Here is a 21,595-nt window from a genome sequence, read left to right on the forward strand (position 1 = left end):
AATTGCACTCCTGGGCATTGATCCCAGAGAAATGGAAACTTAGTTCAGGTATTTTCTACACATGAATGTTGATAGCAGCTTTAATCTTAATAGCTCCAAACTAGAAACAACCCTGATGTTTTTAGTGGGTGAATGTAGGTAAATGGTTAAACAAACTTTGGCCCATTTATACCATCCCATGGAGTATTACTCAGCAACATAAAGGGAAAGGAACGATCTGTTGATGTATATAACAGCCTGGATGATACTCCAGGGATTTATGGTGAGTGAAATAAGCCAGTCTCAAAAGGTCATATACTGTAAAATTCCAACTATGTAACATTCTTAAAATGACAAAATTATAGAAATGGAGAACAGGTTCGTTCTTGCCAAAAGTTAAGTAGAGGGTAGAAATGGAGAGAAGTGGGTTTGGCTATAAAAAGGAAACTTGAAGGATCCTTGTAGTTTTGGAAAGGTGCACGTTGACTGTATCAGTGTCAGTGTCCTGGTTGTGATTCTGTGCTGTATGTTTCTAAGGGGTTTACTGTTGGAGAATGGGGAAGGGCATGTGGCATCTGTCTCTATTATTTCGTATAACTGCATGTGAATCTCCAATTCTCTTGTAATACAAAGTTTAATTGAAAAAATTGGTATTGGAGAGAATTTTTTTCAACTTTTAATTTCCTTTTTTTCTCTTAACCTGTATTCTTACATTTTTTACAAAGTGTCAACCTAATATGTTCACTTTGCCTATTTTTAGATATTCTGCCTATTTTTCTGAACATCCAAAGTTCGATATAACAGATTTCTTCTTTTTTAGATTCTAAATGTCCGTTTCTGTACAATATCTGTTAATGGGAGAAAAAGAGCATAGATTTATTTATACAAAATTTCCCCAGTCCTCACTTAACTACATAAAGGGCTATTTTTGGGGGCCTGTGTGGCAAATTTGATTTTGAAATGCAGGGAGCATCCATGTGTCTTTAATAAAACAGCCATTACATACATTTATATATCATAAAAATAACATGTATAGCTCTTTCAGTTTATAAAGTACTTCGACTGAACCTCAGATTTTGTGATTTTCCTGCCGTTGACTTCCTTTATATACATGGGAAGTCACTTAAAAGCTATATGCCTAGTTCTTTTTGTATAAAATCTTATACTATATCCTCTGTTAAGCCAGTACTTTCTGTTCTGAGGACTACTAACAATGTCCTATTGCTGTCATCTCCGTGAGGTGATTGGGTGTAACAACTGTGACATGATGATATTATTTTTATTTACATTTTTAGATGCCATATTTTCCTATTAGCTCTTTAGTAATTGTTCAGAGGTCCTATTCATTTTGGCAACATGAAACAGATTAAGAGATTTGTCTGGGGAATTTTAAACTTCCAAATTGTGAAGCACTTTAGCAGTTTAAAACATTGACAGGTGTGAATTAGAAGAGATTTCCTTGAAAACTGGCAGATGAGGGGCTGGTCTGGTGGCACAGTGGTTAAGTTAGCATGTTCTGCTTCGGTGGCCCGGGGTTCACTGTTTCGGATCCTGGGTGCGGACATGGCACTGCTTGTCAAGCCATGCTGTGGCAGGCGTCCCACATATAAAGTGGAGGAAGATGGGCATGGATGTTAGCTCAGGGCCAGTCTTCCTCAGCAAAAAGAGGAGGATTGGCAGCAGATGTTAGCTCAGGGCTAATCTTTCCCCTCTCCCCCCCAAAAAATAAAACTTGGCAGATGTGAAATTGGGCAATTTGGAAATCTACCAACTTTGGGAAGAGTGCTTTGGAGAAAATGCAGAAAACCTAATTTTTTCACTCTAATTAAAGGTATGACTCTCCTTGCTTGTCATGTGTAGACACTCAATTCTCTAAGAATTTTTGGTGTTCTATTTTTGGGCAATTAATTTGGTTTATTTCTTTGCTCACATATTTTTACTAGTCCTTGGTATTGGTACTGTAGGGGACCACTCAATAAAATGTTGGACTTGGGGGGCTATCATTTAAGTCATAGTGCCTTTTTTCTTTCTTTTTTTCTTTTTTTTTTCCTTTTGGTGAGGAAGATTGGCCCTGAGCTAACATCTGTTGCCAATCTTCCGCTTTTTTGCTTGAGAAAGATTGTCGCTGAGCTAACATCTGTGCCAGTCCTCCTCTGTTTGTTTTGTGGGATGGCCCCATGGCATGGCTTGATGAGCAGTATGTGTGTGGGTCTGTGCCCAGGATCTGAACTGGCAGACCCTGGACCACTGAAGTGGAGCATGCGAACTTAACCACTATGTGACTGGGCTGGCCCCATAGTGCCTTTTTTCTTAATAGTAAAATAACTTGCATTCCAATGATTTTATTTTAAAAGCTGTTTCACATATTAAAATTCTCTTGCTTATTGTCTACACGTTGATTAATCATGTCATGATTATATTATTATCATATTATAATATGTAATTTGCACATTCTGTGCAGGTAATTCATGTTAGGGTTCCCCTAACAAAAGGGACACTTATCTTAAAAGTGAAATCCAAATCTTTCCCTGATCAATTACCCTAATCATAGAGGAAGTCTGGGTTTTTGTTCTAGCCAGGTAGGCAGGTTGTAATTTTAACCAGTTTTGTTTGCTAAGCATGATTAAGACACTGTTCCCTTTGAGGTTTACCCTTTCGCTTCTAAGGTACAACTGTTTATCATCTTGGGTCAAAGGTTATAAAAAGTAGTCATCAATTAAAGCTTTATTGGTTGTAATTGGTAATGCTATGAAAGGAGCCAGCCAAACTGAATCTGATAATAAAAGACTCTTTGTTAAAATATTTAATAAATTAACACTCTCTCTTGGAAGGGGGAAGCTAATTACAAAGCCCAAGATTGTTAATCATAATGTTTACTTTCTTCAAAAGCACAGACTCAACTACTCCATAATCATTAGACGTTAGATTTCTTTCTTTTTCTTTTTTTAAATCCTGCAGACTCTGTCATTCCCGGAGGGGATGTTCTTTCCTATGGCTCAGGCTTGGGATACGGCACAAGGAGGAAATGCCAAGACAAACATAAGTTATAAGGAACATCTTAAAAATAAACAGAACTCTGTTAGAACGTCAGACTGCCTTTGCTGTCTTCAAAAAGGGTCAGAAGTTTATGTAGATTTATTCTGTAGGCTAATTGAGTGCTATCAAGAATTTAGGGCATTTGGAAAGCAATTTTTTTTCAATAATAGATTATCTACTAGAGCAACTATCCTTTCCCCATACATAGGGTTTTTTTTTTTTTTTTTGAGTATTCTGACAGTGTTATGGCTCTTGAATTTTAGACATTTTTTCAAAGCCATAATCTAGGTAAGCGAAGCTGTGATACATACCACCTCCACGACTCTTGAATGACCTTGCGATGGGAACTCTCTGAATGGGCTTTTACATCTGGGAATCGAATGTTTCTAGATTTAAGCAATAGGGGGCATCTTGGGTTTGTTCTTTACACATGTTTCTGTAGTCTGATCTTTAGGGCAGTTCTAATGAAAGAAAATCTGCTTTGGGCCTGCTGTGTAAATTAGCCATATGGTGAAGTGTAATATCCCGCTGAACATCATTATGGGGCCCTATGAAAAGTGCTCCCCTTTTCACATGGAAGCAAATTAAAATGGCCCTTTCAGGGTTTTTTGTTTTTTTTTTTAAAACTCTGAGTAAACCTGTCTTCACTTGGATGCCGAGACAGTTAAAAGGGAGTTCTCCAGCTGCAGTCAGGGTGGTGAAATTACAGGCTTTGCCCAATACCAAATGGAAATATTGCTTCCTGTAGGCAAAGCCGGAAGAACAATGGTATGTGCTTCCCTCCTTCCATTTCCCTCCCTTGTGCTTTGTGTACTCGTCCTTAGCAGCTTCTCCATGCAGAGGTGAGCTTTCTGTTATTGTGGTGGATGAGGAGGACTTAGTCCATTCTCCAGTAGACCTCAGGGCCTCTCCCCCAGGGAAGACTGGGAGAGCTGAGGTGGTGGATGAAGAGCTGTTTAGCCAAATAATGGCACGTAAAATTTAATGTAGAGGATAGCAGGTCCATCCCTCTTTAGGTATTAGGTAGACATACTGCCCATATGAAGTAGTATTGTACCAGCGTAAGTGTTTTTCTTTCTTCTCCAAAACTAGACATGTAGATGTCGTTAATGTTTGAAAGCGTGGGGCTCGGTAATTGTATGAAGTGTTCAGGGTGTTTGTGTGCAAGTCTCCTACAATGTTACCTTTTATGATGGAAAAGAAATCCATGGAAAGGTCTTTCATCTGGCCTTCTCTGCCTTCCTCAAGAGCAAGGATCACATGATCCTGACTACTTTGATTACTGGTGCATATTTGTAACCTATACCAGCTAAAATTTGACTTTGAGTTTTGGTAGCAGTAAATTTTACCAGTTTTACAGACAAATACAAAAAGCCTCACCCATTTGACCACATTCAGTGCCAATACTGTGTATGTTTCCTATGTTTATAGCCAGACAAGTGTCTAGACACATGGAGGATTCAAAGTTGTCACTTGTGTTTTATTTTTAATTTTAAACATTTATTCAATGCCCACATTGGTTCCAGCATTTGTATGACAGTTTATAGCATGTGTTTGAAGAAAGGGAGTTGGAATAGTGTTGTGCAGTAAAAGTGGATCATACTAAATTATGATGTTTGAGAAAAGATTTTTGCATGCAAAGTTCAGTGAAAAGAGTATGTACAATATGATCCTATTTATATATGTGTATCTATGTGTATGTGAAATATCTGTCTATTTAGAATAGAAAAAACATCTGTAAGGGAGAACACCAAAGAGTAAGCAGTAGTTATCTCCAGGTGATGGGACTATGAATGACTTTTATTTTCTCTCTTTTCCTGATCTACATTGTCTGATTTTTCTAAAAGTAATGTATCTTAATTTTGTAATTAGTAATTTAAAAACAGATAGACAATGTAGAAAATACAGCTAAAAGCAAAAGGTTAAAACAAAAACAGTTACTATTTCCAGCATAGCCTGAGAAGTGAGCTATTTCCTGATAAAATCTAGTTCTAGGATTAATGATTAGACGTAGGGACTTGACAATGGCTTTTGGAGTATTTTACTATTAGCATACTTCTCCAAGTATATCATATAATATGATATAATATTTAAATTAAATATGAATTTAGAAAAGAAGGCATTCGGTTAATTGAAGAAGAGGTTAACAAGCCTGGAGAATATTTCTTTCTCTTGTTTGTTTAGCATTAAGGAAAAATTCAATTTGCCCTGTGATCCGTTATCTCTTCTTGTGTAGTTGCTCATAAGGGAATGACAAGAAATCTGTTGTGGAGATTTCTTTATAATAATATAAACTCTAGTATTTAGGTTAAATTTCAAATGGGATGTACACATTTAACATAGAAAATATTAAGCAAAGCCTTTTTTGGCTTCTAAGTCTTTCTTAACTTTTACTAAAATACTTTAGATGCATAAAAGTCTGAAACTTACAACACCATTGATAAATAAGGTTGATATGTTTGAATTTGAATAAAGTTTTCTTTAACTTGAAAGCTGGTTAAATGGATTGAGAAATCCAATTGTTGGGTGATGTGTTTTGCTACCATAAACGGAGCAAACGTTAAAAGTTAGAGGGCACTTTATCCGTTTTCCATGTATGCCTTCTGGCTTGAAAATGCAACCCTGGATTGTTGAATACATTGGTTGTCTATCCCTGTTCTGCATGGATTCTCCCTTTTAAGGCTGTCAGAGTGTGGTGTGAGAGTGAAAGAGGGACTTTTGGTAGCAGGACAGTTCATACTGTGCTGGAGAGTACTCAATAGTGCTGTTCAAGAGCACAGATAGTGGTTTTCATTCCCTTTAAGAAGTTCAGAGAGCTAAACACTCAGAATTGTGTGGTGGGAGAATGTTCAGCCATATTTCATGTGAACTTAGTGGGCCAGTTGCTTGCTAGACACTGGAAACCGTTTGTGGATTGCCTTGGAAACAGCTTTGGACCTGGGCACGTCAGCCTGCTGTGAATTGCCACTTCCATGAGGATATTAGATCTCTAGCCAGATGAATGGTGAGTGGGCCAAAGGCAAACCACAAACCAAGCCTGGAAGAAAGTACTAGTCCAGAAGGAGCTCCTGTTGTTTAAATAGAGCAATTGGGAAAATGAAACAAAACAAAACAAAATATGATATCTGAAAAAAACATACTGAATAAAATGAGACAAGGAACACCATCCTAAAAATTCAGCAGAAGCGTGATTCTAAAAATGACTTTCTACAGGACCCAAAAGGAAATTTTAGAAAATTATTTGGTATGAAGAAGGCATTAACTCTGTGAAACAGGAACAGAAATCTTTAAAAGAATAAATGGAGATAGAAAAACAACAGGATGAGATGAATCGGAATAGTTACAAAGAAATGATCATTACAATAGCAGATAAAGTGTAAATATGAAAATAGAGTCAAAAGAAAATATCGATTAATATTGTATTCATACTTTTAATAATTTATTCAAACAAATGTATATTGAATGCCCGTTATGTGCCAAGCAGTGTTCTAGGGACTGAGAACACAACAATAAACACGACAAACAAGAAACTTGTTCTCATGAGGGTTGCATCCTGATGAGAGGAGACAGACATTAAACGTAATGTCAGATGGAGAGATGTGTGCTATTCAAAGGATTAAAAGAGGGTTATGTATTAGGCAAGACTTTCCATTTTAAATTGAGTAGTAGAAAAGTCTTCTCTAAGTAGTGACATTTAAAGTTATATTTTAATTACATTAAAGAGCAGATACTTCCTAATTGTTAGTGTCACTTGGGATTTTTCTGCTAGTTCCTTTTGTACTTCCATTCTACAGATATTCCTTGGATTATCTCATTTTCTCCTAAGGCTTCGATTATTATCTCTCTGCTAATGTTTCTGAAATCCATTCTCTTTAGCCTGGCCCTTTCTCCTGAGCTGTAGACCCAAATATGCCTGGTCCCGAACACTAAGCACTTGAAGGTCACAAACTAAACATGTCTGATACAGATGTCATTGTCATCAGTCTCCCCAAATATAGTAATTCTGGTTATCTATGATAGTTATATTCTATAAAGTCGCTGTAGACACTGAGTTAATGAATACGGAACCATTGCTCCTGGGGGAAATTACAGGGTTAGGTTCCTATGAGCTTCTGATCATAGTTGATTATTAGTTGATCATTAGTTGATCATTTTCATCAACTAATCAATTCAAAACCTTGTTTTATGTGTGTTTCTCTTTAATGATGCCTTTAATATATATTGTTGATTCATTAACATTGGATTCATGGCCAGCAACCCTATAGCTCATGCCTGAATGAAGCTTATCTAAAACATGTGTTTTCTCTGTAAGGTGTGTCTTGCCTTCTTGAGTTTAGGAACACTAGACAGTACTTCAGTACTATGTTTGGGGTCCATTTTAAATAGCAAAATCACCACAAAGAAGCACAAAAATGAAAAGCATATAGAGGGCCAACAGGTACATGAAAAGGAGCTTAACATCACTAATCACCAGGGAAATACAAATCAAAACCACAATGAGATATCACCTCACACCTGTTAGAATGGCTATTATCAGAAAGATGAGGGGCTGGCTCCGTGGCTGAGTGGTTAAGTTCGTGCACTCCACTGTGGCGGCCCAGGGTTCGGATCCTGGGCGCGGACATGGCACTGCTTGTCAGGCCACGTTGAGGCGGCATCCACATCCCACAACTAGAAGGACATGCAACTAAGATATACAACTGTGTACGGGGGGGTTGGGGGAGATAAAGCAGGAAAAAAAAAAGATTGGCAACAGTTGTTAGCCCAGGTGCCAATCCTTAAAAAAAAAAAAAGATGAGAAACAACAAGTATTGACAAGGATATGGAGAAAAGGGAATCCTTGTGTACTGTTGGTGGGAATGGAAATTATGCAGCCACTATGGAGAACATTATGGAGATTCCTCAAAAAATTAAAAATAGAATTACCATATAATTCAGCAATTCCATTTCTGGATCTTTATCCAAAGAAAACAAAAACTCTAACTTGAAAAGATGTATACGCACCCCCATGTTCATTGCACATTGTTTACAATAGCTGAGATATGGAAACAACCTAAGTGTCCGTTGATGAATGGATAAAGAAAATGTGTTATAGATACACAATGGAATATTATTCAGCAATAAGAAAGAAGGAAATCTTCCAATTGTGACAACATAGCTGGACCTTGAGGACATTATGTTAAGTGAAATAAATCAGACAGAGAAGGACAAATAACATATGATCTCAGTTATATGTGGAATCTAAACAAACAAGAAAACCAACTGAACTCATAGATACAGAGGGTGGATTAGTGGTTGCCAAAGGTAGGTGGTGGGGTATGGGGGAATTGTCTGAAGGTAGCCAAATGTACAAACTTCTAGTTATAAAATAAATAAGTCCTGGGGATGTAATGTACAGCATGGTGACTATAGTTAATAATACTGTATTGTATATTTGAAAGTTGCTAAGAGAGTAGATCTCAAAAGTTCTCATCATGAGAAAAAAAAATTTGTAATTACGTGGGGTGATGGATGTTAACTAGACTTATTGTGGTGATCATTTTGTAATATACACAAATATTGAATCATTATGTTGTACACCTGAAGCTAATATAATATGTCAGTTGAATCTCAATTTAAAAAAGGAAGCAGAAAAATGCAAAAAACATGGCACTAAATAGATTATGAAAAGGATAGTTGTGTATAGTGTGTGAACTGAAATAAGAAGGCAGAGTGTTGCGTTGTTTGAAGTCAGCTAGGAACATGTGCGTCGGGCAGCTCAAATTTTCACCACTCTGTATGTGTCATGAATGACTATGAAAGTGCCATGAGTATTGACTTTTTTTTTTTTTAAGATTGGCACCTGAGCTAACAACTGTTGCCAATCTTCTTTTTTCTTCTTCTTCTTCTCCCCAAAGCAGCCAGTACACAGTTGTATATATAGCTGCAAATCCTTCTGGTTGTGCTATGTGCGACCCCGCCTCAGCATGGCTTGATGAGTGGTGCCATGTCCGTGCCCAGGATGTGAACCTGGCGAAACCCTGGGCCACCACAGTGGAGCGTGCAAACTTAACCACTTGGCCACGAGGCCGGCCCCACCATGATTATTGATTTTGAGGTTACAAATAAATTTTACTAGTAGGCAAATTGCAAATACAGAATCCATGAATAATAAATGACTGTATATTCTTTATGTTCCTCGCTCATGAAATGACACCACCATCAAACCAATTACCCAGGTTAGAAACCTCACATCTGCCTTCTTTCCTTCTTGTCTTTTACCACCATATCCAGTCAATCATCGGCAAGTACCTCCTAAATATATGTCAAATTCTGACTGATCTTTTTGTATCTGATTTTTCCTTTCTTCATACTACTCACCACATTACAGCTTCCGAATGTCTAAAACTCTTATTGTTTTAGTGCTGAAGTCTAAATATCTTCACATAATTCGCCAAGCCCTCCGTCCTCATCTCTTGTCGTCCCTCTCCCTCACACCCTCAAGATCCAGCCCTGAAGAGCTTCTTTCAGTTCATGGGATGCGAGATGCTTTTTTCCCTTGAACCTCTGTGTCTCTACCAGGAACATTTTTTCCCTTCTCTTTACCTGGCTTAGTCTTCTGACTCATTCTTCAATGATGAGTATAAATGTCATTTTTTCCTGGGAAGCTTTCTCTGACATTCTTTCCAACCACTAACACACATGCACATCCACACACTCAGACACACAAACCACTCCAACACGTAGGATTCTGTAGTTTAATATAATTGCTTATTTAATTGCTAGTCTTCTACCATAGACTAAATTCAGTAAATTGAGGGACAAGTCTCAGTGTCTATAACATGGTAAGCACTTTATATATATTAAGTGACTTGTTTTTCTGTGATATTATGTCTATTAATTAATTATTTGGAGCACTGTAATACTAACAACATAAAATGAAAAAAACCACCAACTTTTCATTTACCTGCCTGTTGTTTTATATCTATTTACTTATACCATCAATAGCTTTTGAGGTTTTTTTTTTTTCTTTTTTAAATATTAGTGATTATAAGAGCTTGAAGCTGAAATGGCAAATCTCTAGAGTTCATCTGTTGACCTATTTGTGAATAGGCAGGCACTTCATCAATTACTCAACTAGACTGGTCAGACATTTACTTCTCAAATTCCACCTGTAAGCATTGAATTGACAAAATTGGCAGAGGAAATAGAATAATCAGAGGTGAATTTATTTAACAGCCACTAGGGAAAATCTAACCCATTTTTTGCAAATGGAGAAGCCAGACCTATTAGATAAATTGGTCTTTTTTAATGTTTTTATTCTATTGAATGAATATTTGAAAGGCAAAACTCTATCTAGTTTAGAATTAAGTAGAAGTTTATGATTTAGTTTTTATATGGAATTTCATCTTGTATATTTTCTATCATTTACAACAAATAATTAAATTAGTATATTATGGTCTAATTAGAGAGAAGGCTTTCTCTAAATTCTCAGCCAAGTGTATCTTGGCTCCAAAGCATGTTGAATATGTAACATCACACTAGAATAATAAAGGGCCTTTAGGGCTGTTAACTTTAAAATGAAAAGCCTTTCAGTGTGTACAGAATGTAATTGACATTTAATAATACCAGTATGCTGTGAAATGGTGACAAGTGGGGAGTAACTTTAACAAACCAACAAGCAGTTTCCACTTCTTATTTCTTAAATAGAATCATTTGCTACCTCATTAACTTATGGACTAAGAAAGCCTTGAAATAGTTGTCTTAATGTTTGATTTCATTTTATAGGCAGAAAAACTCTGCTGTGTACAGTTATAATCACTTTAGCATTTTAAAACCTTTGCTTTTAACCTACACCAGGGGTCAACAAACCATGACCCACAGGCCAAGTCCAACCTGCTGCCTGTTTCTGTATGACCTGAGAACCAAGAAGGGCTTTTACATTTTTAAACAGTTGGTAAAAAAATCAAAAGAATAATATTTCATGACAGCTGAAAATTATATGAAATTCTAATTTCACTTTCCACAAATGAGGTTTGATTGGAACAAAGTCACGTTCATTTGTATACTGTCTGTGGCTGCTTTTGCACTACTGGCAGAGCTGAGTTGTTGCAACAAAGATTGTCTGGCTCACCAAGCCTAAAAGTACTGACTCTCCTGCCCTTTACAGAAACATTTGCCAACCTCTGAGCTACACTATTGAGTTTGCCTGATTAAGTACCTTAAAACAGCGTTCCCAGTATAGGGATGCAACAAGGGAGTCACGTTGAGTAAAATTCTTCAGCCTTTAGGGAAGGCGAAGGCAAGTGAACTAGGTATTGCATGAAGTTTATACTTTCTCACGTGGGCAGGGCTTTCACTTTCATCATTGATTTCATCTGATTTATTTTTAAAATAAGCACTTGCGTAGTGGTTATTGTTTATCAGAGACTGTTCTAAAAACTTTATAGCTCTTCTAAGTCCTCATAACAACCGTATGAAATTGGCATCTCTACAAATGAGAAAACCACAGCACATTATTAGTGAAAGTTAAATAGTTAATTAGTGCGAGGGAAGGTGTATAGCTAGTCATTTGAGTTATACAGCTAGTAAGGAGCAGAGCCATGGTTTGAATGAAATCGTCTGGTTCCAAAATCAGTGCTCTTAACTACTCTGCAATGTTGTCTCTCCTTTTCTACTCTTGTTTATTTAGAAAAGTCTTGGATTAAGAGTAGAATTTAGTAATAGGAGAGCATCAAATTTTAAAAGCTTTGAGCTTATATTAGTTTCCTAGGGCTCCTATAGCAAAGCACCATGAACTGAGTGGCTTAAAACAACAGAAATCTGTTGTGTCACAGTTTTAGAGGCTAGAAATCCAAAATCACAGCGTCAGAAGCCATCCTCCTTTGAGACTCTGGGTGGGATGCTTCTTTGCCTCTTCCCAGTTTCTGGTGGTGGCCGGCAGTCCTTGGTGTTCCTTGACTTGCCGCTGCGTCACTCCCGTCTCTGCCTGCTTTGCCACATCGTGTTCTCCCTGCGTGTCTTTCTCTCTGTGTCTTTTCTCCTCCTCTTGTAAGGACACCAGTTATATTGGATTAAGAGCCACCCTACTCAAGTATGACTGCATCTTAATTTAACTAATACATCTGCAGTCACCCTATTTCTAAATCAGGTCACATTTTGAGGTCCTGGGAAGGAGATGAATTTTGAGAGGACACTGTTCAACCCAGTTCCAGAGCTCATGAGCCAGCTCTTGGTTTCTAGAGCACCTTTCAGTTTAAGCCCAGAAACCCCATGTGAAAAGTGGAAACTGGGCATTAAGAATTTCCTGGGCTTTGTTTCTTCTTTTTTGGGGTTAATCCTATGCTAGATTATATTCTGTCTTGGAAGACTGATTTACTGTTCTCAGCTCCTGCTTTTTTCCTGCCTCCTTTGACCCCTTGTTCATGATTCGTTTGAGACTAGTTTTCACTCTGAACTTATTTTCTGGGGTATTCTGTGAGATTTTATAAGGAACATTTTCTCAGCTGTTGGTTATAATTTATGAGAATGTTGGTTTGTCTTCCTTCTTGTGAATTTGTGATAGTTCATTCAGAAACCAGCTTTGATGTGTTGGTGGTTGAGCTCTTGTAGTTTTCTCTTACGAATCTTTTGTATCCACCTCTACGGGATTTTTAAGTAAGGTTCAACAAATGGTAATTGTTCTTTTTTCCTGTTATTTTTATCATTGTTAAAATAGCAGATTTTGAGAAATGTGGGACTGCCTCTATTCCAGACCTGGGAGCTTTTCTTTTCCCATGAAATACTGGGGTAATTGGTTTAATTGTGTCAACCCATTTCTTTTCATTTATTTTATAGGGTGCCCGGGAAACATTTGAGAACTACTACCGAAAACAGAGGCGAAAACAGGCCCGTTTGGTGCTCCAGCCTCCATCTAACATGGTAGGATCAACAACGTTCACTTATATCACTTTCATTTTTCTTCTATGGTATCTTTTAATTATTTTGCATATGTGGTTTTTTTTGTTTGTTTGTCTTAACTGTCACTCTGAGACCACTTTTGACAGATGTGACTTGCAGTAAGAAAATAGCAACTAACATCTGTTGATTACTATGTGCCAGGCATTGTTCTGAGGACTAGATATGTATTTTCTCATTTATTCTCACTGTAACCCTATAAGGTAGGTGCTATTATTATATTGACCTTATAGTCTTGGGAACTGAGCCTTAAGAAATTAAGAAACTGATTTTAACTTTGTCTTAATGTATCAAAATAGAAAGAATAACTTTTTTTCTTTGCTTTTTTGCAGCATGAAACTTTAGATGGCTACAGAAAGTATTTTAATCAAATTGTAGGGTAGGTATATATATGTGTATATGTATATATATATTTTTAAATGTATATACTTTTGATACATAGATTTGTGAGACTTGGAAAAATCAAATTTTCATTGGGAAATACTTTTTTTCTTTTCTCAAATTCTTAAGATAAGGTTTATTTTTGACTTTCTGATGATTTCAAAGGAATGTCCTGTTTGTTTCAACATTATATTGTTGAGAGCACTTTTTGTGGATAAAGGGAGAAAAACATTGAATTCTGATCTTATTATATTATTTTAAAACTGTTAGTTTTTAAAAATATATTAATGACCTACTGTTTTTAATATAGTGAAATTGGCCTCCTTTACCTATAAACATTTTCCTCCATTACTGGATGACATGGTTCATATTTATAGAAATGTAACTCCAATTTTGTTTAAATGGTTAAGAAAATATCAAGATCAGGGACATAATTGCAAGTCTAAGGAATCTGATTTTGTTTATGATACCAAACAGCTTTTCTTTAGGAAGAAAATGACCATTAACTTCAAATTTGATGGCAGTTGTTAATGTTTGTGAAACCCTGGAGATAGTAGTCAAACTGTAATTTCTGACAGCTGTGCTTTCTTTTTTCCTCAATTTTAGCTTTTTTGTGGTTGAAGATCACATTTTACATACAACCCAGGGCTTAGTAAATAGAGCCTACATTGATGAGCTATGGGAAATGGCGCTTTCAAAAACCATCGCGGCGCTCCGTACCCACTCGGTATGTAAGAAGCCCAAGAGAAGTTCTCACTTATAGCTTAATACATGGATACTACTCTACTAGTCTAGTGTTTTACTGCTTTAAAATCATTATATATGTATTGTTTGGAATCACCCATTTGGAGCTATCACCTTCAAAGACATATGTGAGTAGCCACTTCAAATTGCCATATTCTCTAACATTGAGGCCACTTTTATGGATGCTCTTTGCCATAAGAAAATAGCAGTTTACATTTATTGGTTGTTGTCTGTGTCTCAGGCATTGTTATGCGTACTTCATATATATTTCATCCTCACTGCAACCCTATAAGGTAGGTATTATTATTATATTTACCTTATGGTCTGGGGAACTGAACCTCAGAGAGGTTAAGTAACTAGCCTAACGTCACACAGTAAGTAGTGGCGCTTCAAATCAAACCCAGACAGTATGACTCCAGAGCCCATGTTCTTTTTTTTTTCCAGAGCCCATGTTCTTAGCCACTACTCCATATGGCCTTCTATAATGCCTATTAATAGTAATCTGGCATTCACAGTTTATTCTTACTCTTTGAAAAAAAATGTTTACAGCATATCAATAAGTTGCCTTATTATGAGTTTTCGTGATCTATTGACATATTTTATCATATCATGAATTTTTGGTGATCATCTATTTCATAGAGGGAATGCTGGGTCTGAATTAAGCCTTCTTCATTCAGTATTTCTTGAACATTGATTACATGTTGGGGCTGGAAACACAACAGTGAATAAGACAAAGTCTTTGGTTTCAATGAGTTATTTTTTAAATGTGGGAGATTCTCAGTTAAGATTATCAGACAGTGAGAATGCAATGCAGACAATTAAAATACAGTGATACATTAGGACAACAAGGTGCCTGCTTTTGATTGGTTAGTCAGTAGTATTCTGAGATCGGAATATCAAGAAGGAGTCATTATTTATGCAGAGATTAATTAAAAGAACGTTTGAGGTATAACAAACAATAGTTCAAAGGCTTTGAGGTACTTTTATATGTCTGAAGTGTTTGAGAAATAATAGTAAGGAGTTAATAAAAGAGGATAATTTAGCATTTAAAAATTTTCGGTAAATAGCTCCAGTATCCATTTAGTTGTGCTAGCTACAAACTTAAGTCATCCATGACCTTTCAACTCTCTTTATCTGTTCATCAGCAAGTGTTCCAAAGTAAATGCCATGTGTAAAATCTATAATTGAAGAGACTGTAGTTGTCTTAGGGCATTAAAAAATGTCCGGAGTGGTTAGAACATAGAACTTAGAAAGCTAGGCAGCTATGGTAGGAAGTAAGAATAAAGAAGGAGCAGTAGGTAGGTGTCATGTTATTTAAGACCCAATCGATCCTTTATGCAGTGGGCTAAATGGAGTGTGTGTGTGTGTGTGTGTGTGTGTGTGTGTGTGTGTTCGGGGTCGGGGTAGAGTAAATTAGAGTGAGGCGATCAGATTTCCATTTTGAAAAGATTATTCTGGCTAAATTATGAATGAGGGGTGAGAATGGATGTGAGGAGAGCAATTATTAGTAGCCTTGTCTAGTATTCCAGTAAGAGATAATGATAGCTGGACCGAGGAGTGATAGTAGATATGGAGAGATGTGGATGAATTCAAGAGATTTTTAGGAGGTAAGATCAATTGTGCTTTCTGATGGATTAGATACAAAAGGTAAGGTTGAAAGAAATACCAAGGTAATGCCTAAGTTTATGGTGTCCTTCCTTGGATGATAGTGTTGGTTTTGATGGTTTCGAGTGGGAGGTTCATGAGCTGCCTTTGGATATGATTACTTTGATTTGCCTTAGTGCCTTCTGAATAGCAGGGTTTGGAGCTTGGTTAATGTACAAGTTTGAAACCAAGGAGGATGTGTTGCAAATATTTTTCTCCTTTTATTTTTGTTTATAGTTTCTTTTTTAGTATTTAAAATTTTTAAATGTTTATGTATCTAATTATATTTATCTTATTTTAAAATTTCCTTCATTGCTTATATGTGGCCAAGGACTTGATCTGACATCTACCTTTTTATCCTTTTGTCATAATAAAGTCTGGCAAATTTGAAAATATTTTTCAAAAGTTCCTGGCTGTTCTGAGACTAAAACACAGTCCCTCACCTATTTTATGGCTTGATTTTTACACATATTTGTATTTACTACCCCTTGTTATTTATTTTCATTGTTTTTAGTAAGTCTTACATGTGAAATTAGTGAGTTAAAGGATCCATACATTTCTTAGGCTCTGGATGCGTATTGCTAATTTGCTTTACAAAAATTATGGAACCATTTAGCACTCTGGGCATCATCTATTAGGATGCCTATTTCCCTTTTCCTTTTACTCCATAGAAGGTTATATTTACAAACAAAAAATCATTCCCAATCTGTTAGAAATTATATCTTAATTTACTGTTTTTCTTTGATTAATACTGATACTGAAATCTCTTCATATGTTTTTAGTTGTTTGTATATCTTCTTAGAATTTCCTGTTCATAAGTCTTACCTTTATATTTTAATAGGTTTTTAAAATATTATTTATTAATAAAACATGGATGTTATCCTTTAATCTGAATGCGAATCTCTAGTCTGATATATAGGTTGTAAATATTTTCTGTTTGTTTCATGTGTTTCTAACCTTTGCTTTTCTTTTCCATGGCTTTACAGAAGTTTAAAATTTTTTGTGTAAAGTTTATTAAAATTTAACTTTACAATTTGTCTTCTTTATTCCAAAGAATATGTTATTATTTGTCTATATTTGATTTTCGTATTTCTACAGTTACTTTTTGTACACGTAGGTCACAAACATAAAATGTTTGTTTTAGCATAGGGTGTGAGGTTAGACTCTATCTTTAATTATTTTTAAAATGACTCATCATTTCCAATAACATTATTGTGATAACCTGTTGTTTTATTCAACTCCAGTTGCCTTAACAAAATACCATAGACTGGGGGACTTAAACAACAGAAGTTTATTTTCTCACAGTTCTGGAGGCCAGAGGTCTGAGATCAGGGTGCTAGCGTGGTTGGTTTCTGGTAAGAAATCTCTTCCTGGTTTGCAGATGGCTGCATTCTCATAGTGTCCTCACATGGCCCTTCCTGTATTTGTATTCAAGTGTCTCCTCCTTTTATAAGGATCCCAGTACCATCAGATTAGGGCCCCACCCTTATGACCTCACTTGACCTTAATTCTCTCTCCAAGGCCCCATCTCCAAATATAGCCACACTGGAGGTCAGGGGTTCAACGTGAATTTTGGGAGGACACACTCAGTCCATAACATCTGTCCTTTCCCAACATATTTTGAAGACCACCTTTATCATGTAATGATATATAAATACTAAGGTCTGTTTCTAGGCTCTGTGACCCTCCCCGCTACCCTCTTTCCTTTCCTCTCTTTGTCTTGAACCAATACAACATCATTTTGATTATTACATGTGATATTTAGTGTGGTTTAATTTCTTATAGGACATGTGTATCCTCTAAAATCCTCTGTTTAAAATACGCTATTTGTCTTCTTACTATTCTTCCAGATTAATTTGAGAATCACTTTGTCACATCCCTTCTACCACTTACCTCCCCCCAAATTTGAACTATAGTGTTGTTGTGTAGTAAATCTATACATTAAAATGGAGATAATTGATATATTTCAGTATCTGGTATTTTTCACAAGGGATGTGTATATTTTTCTGACTTATTTGCCTTTATGTCTTTTGGTAAAATATTTTATATGCTCCCTTTCTAAGTTCAAGTTTTGGTGTTTTATGGTTTTTTAAGGTAATATTTTGAGAAAGATTTTTTTTTTCCAATCATTTTTATTAACTTGCATTACTGGCATTCTATGGGAGAGAAGTCCCTTATTTTGTTTATTTTATATCTGTCCATTTCACTGATTTCACCAATTTTATTTTTTTCCTGGGAAAAATCTGTTTTTCTTTTAGAAAACTTAGAATTCTTTCAAGCAATTTCTTTTTTGTAAAGCAGTGGTTCTTAACTTTTTGTGTGTAACTGATACATTTGAGAACGTGACAAATCTATAGAACTCTTTCTGCAGGAAAATGTACTCTTTTCTTCATCATACAATCGTATTTGATGTCATTAAGAGTAGGATACTTTCCAAGGGTGCTGATTAAAGTGTACATCTATAGAGAAAATTAGCTTTAAGGGAGTTTTTCTTTGTAGGTATACTGTATATTCTTTTGAACTGAGGAATAAATGAAAACCTCCCCCCCCCCCCCCCCCCCCCCCATAGTTCAGCATAAATCTATAGAGGCAGAAAGTAGATTAGTGGTTGCTTCGGGCTGCAAGTGGAAGAGGAAGGAGGTGATAGCTTAATGGGCGTGGAGTTTCTGTTTGAGTTGAGGAAAATATTCTAAAATTGACTATGGCTATGTTTGCACCTATACAAAAAGCTAAAAATTGAATTATATACTTTAAGTGAGTGAGTTGTATGGTATGAGGATTGTATCTCAACATAACTATTAAAACATAACTCAGCATTACATTTACTCATTGAACCATTTTATCCATTATGAGACAGAGTAGTTGATGCCACAGATGCTAATTCTATTTCATGACACTATTTATTGTATCACATTAACCCAGCAAGCAAAACAAAATAAGAACAGCCCAAACATCAAATCTCAAAAACAAACACCAGATCTGAGTGACTATGTTATTTGTTTATCAAAGATCTATATATTTTTCTGACTTTCTATGTCACTATTTAAAACTGCTGTTTACTTTTTCTGATTAAATTATTAGTCATTGCATAAATTGGAAACATGTTGAAAGATAACAATATTTTAGGTATTAACGTGTGCAGTATTCTCAATGCTGATTTCAAAACGTGGTAAAGATCTCACACAGTCCATCTCACTTAGAACTCAAATTTAGCATTTTGCTAAAATATAATAGTACAAAGGAGAGTTCACATCAGGAGTGGTTCAATATTAGAAGATCTGCTAATATAATTGCTAATGTGATTGTTAATAATATGATAAACAGATCACCTGAGAATACTGAAAAGATATTTTTTAAGATTCAAAATTATGGAATAATGTAACCCTGTGTGGCCAAAAAACCTTGCATTTTATAGATATTAAATATTGGACATTTTTTCTTATTATATGATAGGTGGACAAGAGTGTGCACTGTCACAGTGATTGTACGCACACCCACATTGATACCCATCCCCCCCCACACACATATTTTAAGTAATTTTTGAGTCAAAGGTTATACTGAACATATGTGTCTTCCGAATCTCCTAACCAAATTCTCATTAAAATAACATGGGGGAAAAACAAACTAAAAAGATAAAATATGAAGTACCATCTATAGGCCAGAAGTTTTGAAAAATTTCTTTGAATTTAGAAAACAGATGGAATCAGAATAATGACTGAACCTGAGAAAAGAAATATTTCATTAAATAGGGTGGAGGGAGGTATTGTCAATGTAGGAGACATTCTTCCAAATAGAGTCTAGGAGCTCTCTAAATTCAGAGTTAGCAAATAACAAAAAGCAGAAATGGGCCTAGGAGAAATCATAAGGGAAGTTATTTAGAGGTCTGCTTTCCAAAAATCGTGGCCAGCCAGCTGCTTACCCAGTTCCTTTGGCCAACCTTACCATCTACATAAAGAGACAGTAGCATGGCAGTGAAGTTCTCTAGTACTACTTTTTGAACAAAGTGATTCATCTACCCCACCAACTCTTTACAAAGAGTCTATAGTCAGTTTCTTGTGAAGAGGATGTTGTTCTTGTGAAGAGTCAGTTTCTTGTGCAGAGGATGAAACCTGTACCAGTTATCCATAGTAATCAACCTAGTCCTTCATTCCAAAACATGAACACACAGTCAAGAGTCATAAAATATTGTAGGAAAACCAATTACATCAAATGGAAGACAACAATAAACAAATAGAAGACAATAATAAACAAATAGAATATTCATTAGCAAATACAAATTATCCATGGACTAGTAGAAAAACTTAAAAGTAATAATTATTTCTGATTTGAGGAATATAGGAGGCTTGATTACTCATGCCAGCCCTTCAGCTGGAAACAACTAAAAATGCTTCTTTATGTGTATATATGAGATGTTCTTCAAGTCTCAAGTGCTTGGTAAGAATATTAAGGAATTATCAGGCCAAATCCAAGGGAAATTGAGAGTCCAGAGAGATAGGCTAAACACTTAAGCTGCCTTTACCTTGAGGTCACTTGTTAGTACAAACAGTTTGAGCATAGATTTTGACAGACTCTTGGGGCTACCCAAGATGGAGAGGCTAATATGGTGCCCTTCTCACATTAAGCTGGAAAGGACTATTCCTTTCAGGTTAAGGGTTGAACCAGAAGTAAAAGAAGAAGCAGTCAAAATTCTTCCCTCAAAGAAATCTTCAGGTCCAGGAGGTTTTATCTTCAATTCCTACCTTATGTAAACACAGAAAAGAGGAAACACTCACCAGCTTGTTTTATGAATTGTGTGTAATCTTGATAAAACCAGATGAGGATAGTATAAGAACTTGTAAACTCATAAATATATAGATCAGGCTCATTCATAAATATAGATCAGAAATCCTAAATAAATAGTAGAAAATGGAATCCAGCAATTTACAAATGGCATTAATATATTGAGTTTGTATTAGCAAGGCTTAATATTCCAAAGTCTATTAATGTAATTTAATTTAATACATTAATATATTAAAAATTATATAATCATTTCAAGAGATACAGAAAAGTGTTTAGTAGAACACACCATAAATTTATGCTAACATCTTTTAGTAAATTATAAACAAAAGAGAATTTCCTTAAACTGGTAAAAGCAGTCCTCAAAAACCTATGGCAAATATCATTTAATTACCATCAGTACTATTTTGTATTGTACTTGAAGTCATATCCAATGTGGTAGGCCAGAAAAGTAATAAACCTTTGATAAGAAGAAATAAAATTGCCATTTTTTTAGGTGATATATTTTTTACGTTGAAAATCCAAAGGAATTTACAGAAAAATTATTACAGTCAATAAAAGAGGTTAGGAAGTTTTCTGGATACAAAATCAGTTGTCTTTCTGTAAACCAGGAATAAAAGTTGAGAAATTGAAATTTTTTTTTTTTAAAGATTTTATATTTTTCCTTTTTCTCCCCAAAGCCCCCCGGTACATAGTTGTATATTCTTCGTTGTGGGTCCCTCCAGCTGCGGCACATGGGATGCCACCCCAGAGTGGTCTGACGAGCAGTGCCATGTCCGCGCCCAGGATTCGAACCAACGAAACACTGGGCCGCCTCCAGCGGAGCGTGCAAACCCAACCACTCGGCCACAGGGCCAGCCCCGAGAAATTAAAAATTTTAAAAGATAAAATTGAGACAATAGCATAAGTGAAATGTAGTAGAAATATATTTAAGAGAAGGTGTTCAAGACCTCCATGGAGAAAATGCTAAAATGTTATTGAGACTAAAATGAATTAAAGAAGACCTAAATAAAATTGAGAGACATTATATTCATTGATTGGAAGAGCTATGATAGATATCAGTTCTCTCAAAATTGATCTAAAAATTTAATTAAGTGCC

General features: G+C 35.8%; 1 protein-coding gene across 3 annotated transcripts in view; it reads left to right on the forward strand.

The window, feature by feature from the left end:
• EXOC6B (exocyst complex component 6B) overlaps positions 1-21,595 on the forward strand; it is a 577,176-nt gene that overhangs the window by 277,629 nt on the left and 277,952 nt on the right. For all 3 annotated transcript variants that reach the window (XM_046661413.1, XM_046661415.1, XM_046661414.1), the window contains 3 exons: positions 12,832-12,915; positions 13,284-13,330; positions 13,939-14,059. In XM_046661413.1, coding sequence (XP_046517369.1) covers positions 12,832-12,915; positions 13,284-13,330; positions 13,939-14,059 — 252 coding nt within the window. The remainder of the gene's footprint in view (positions 1-12,831; positions 12,916-13,283; positions 13,331-13,938; positions 14,060-21,595) is intronic.

The sequence above is a fragment of the Equus quagga genome, chromosome 5, assembly GCF_021613505.1.
Source record: "Equus quagga isolate Etosha38 chromosome 5, UCLA_HA_Equagga_1.0, whole genome shotgun sequence".
NCBI lineage: Eukaryota > Metazoa > Chordata > Mammalia > Perissodactyla > Equidae > Equus > Equus quagga.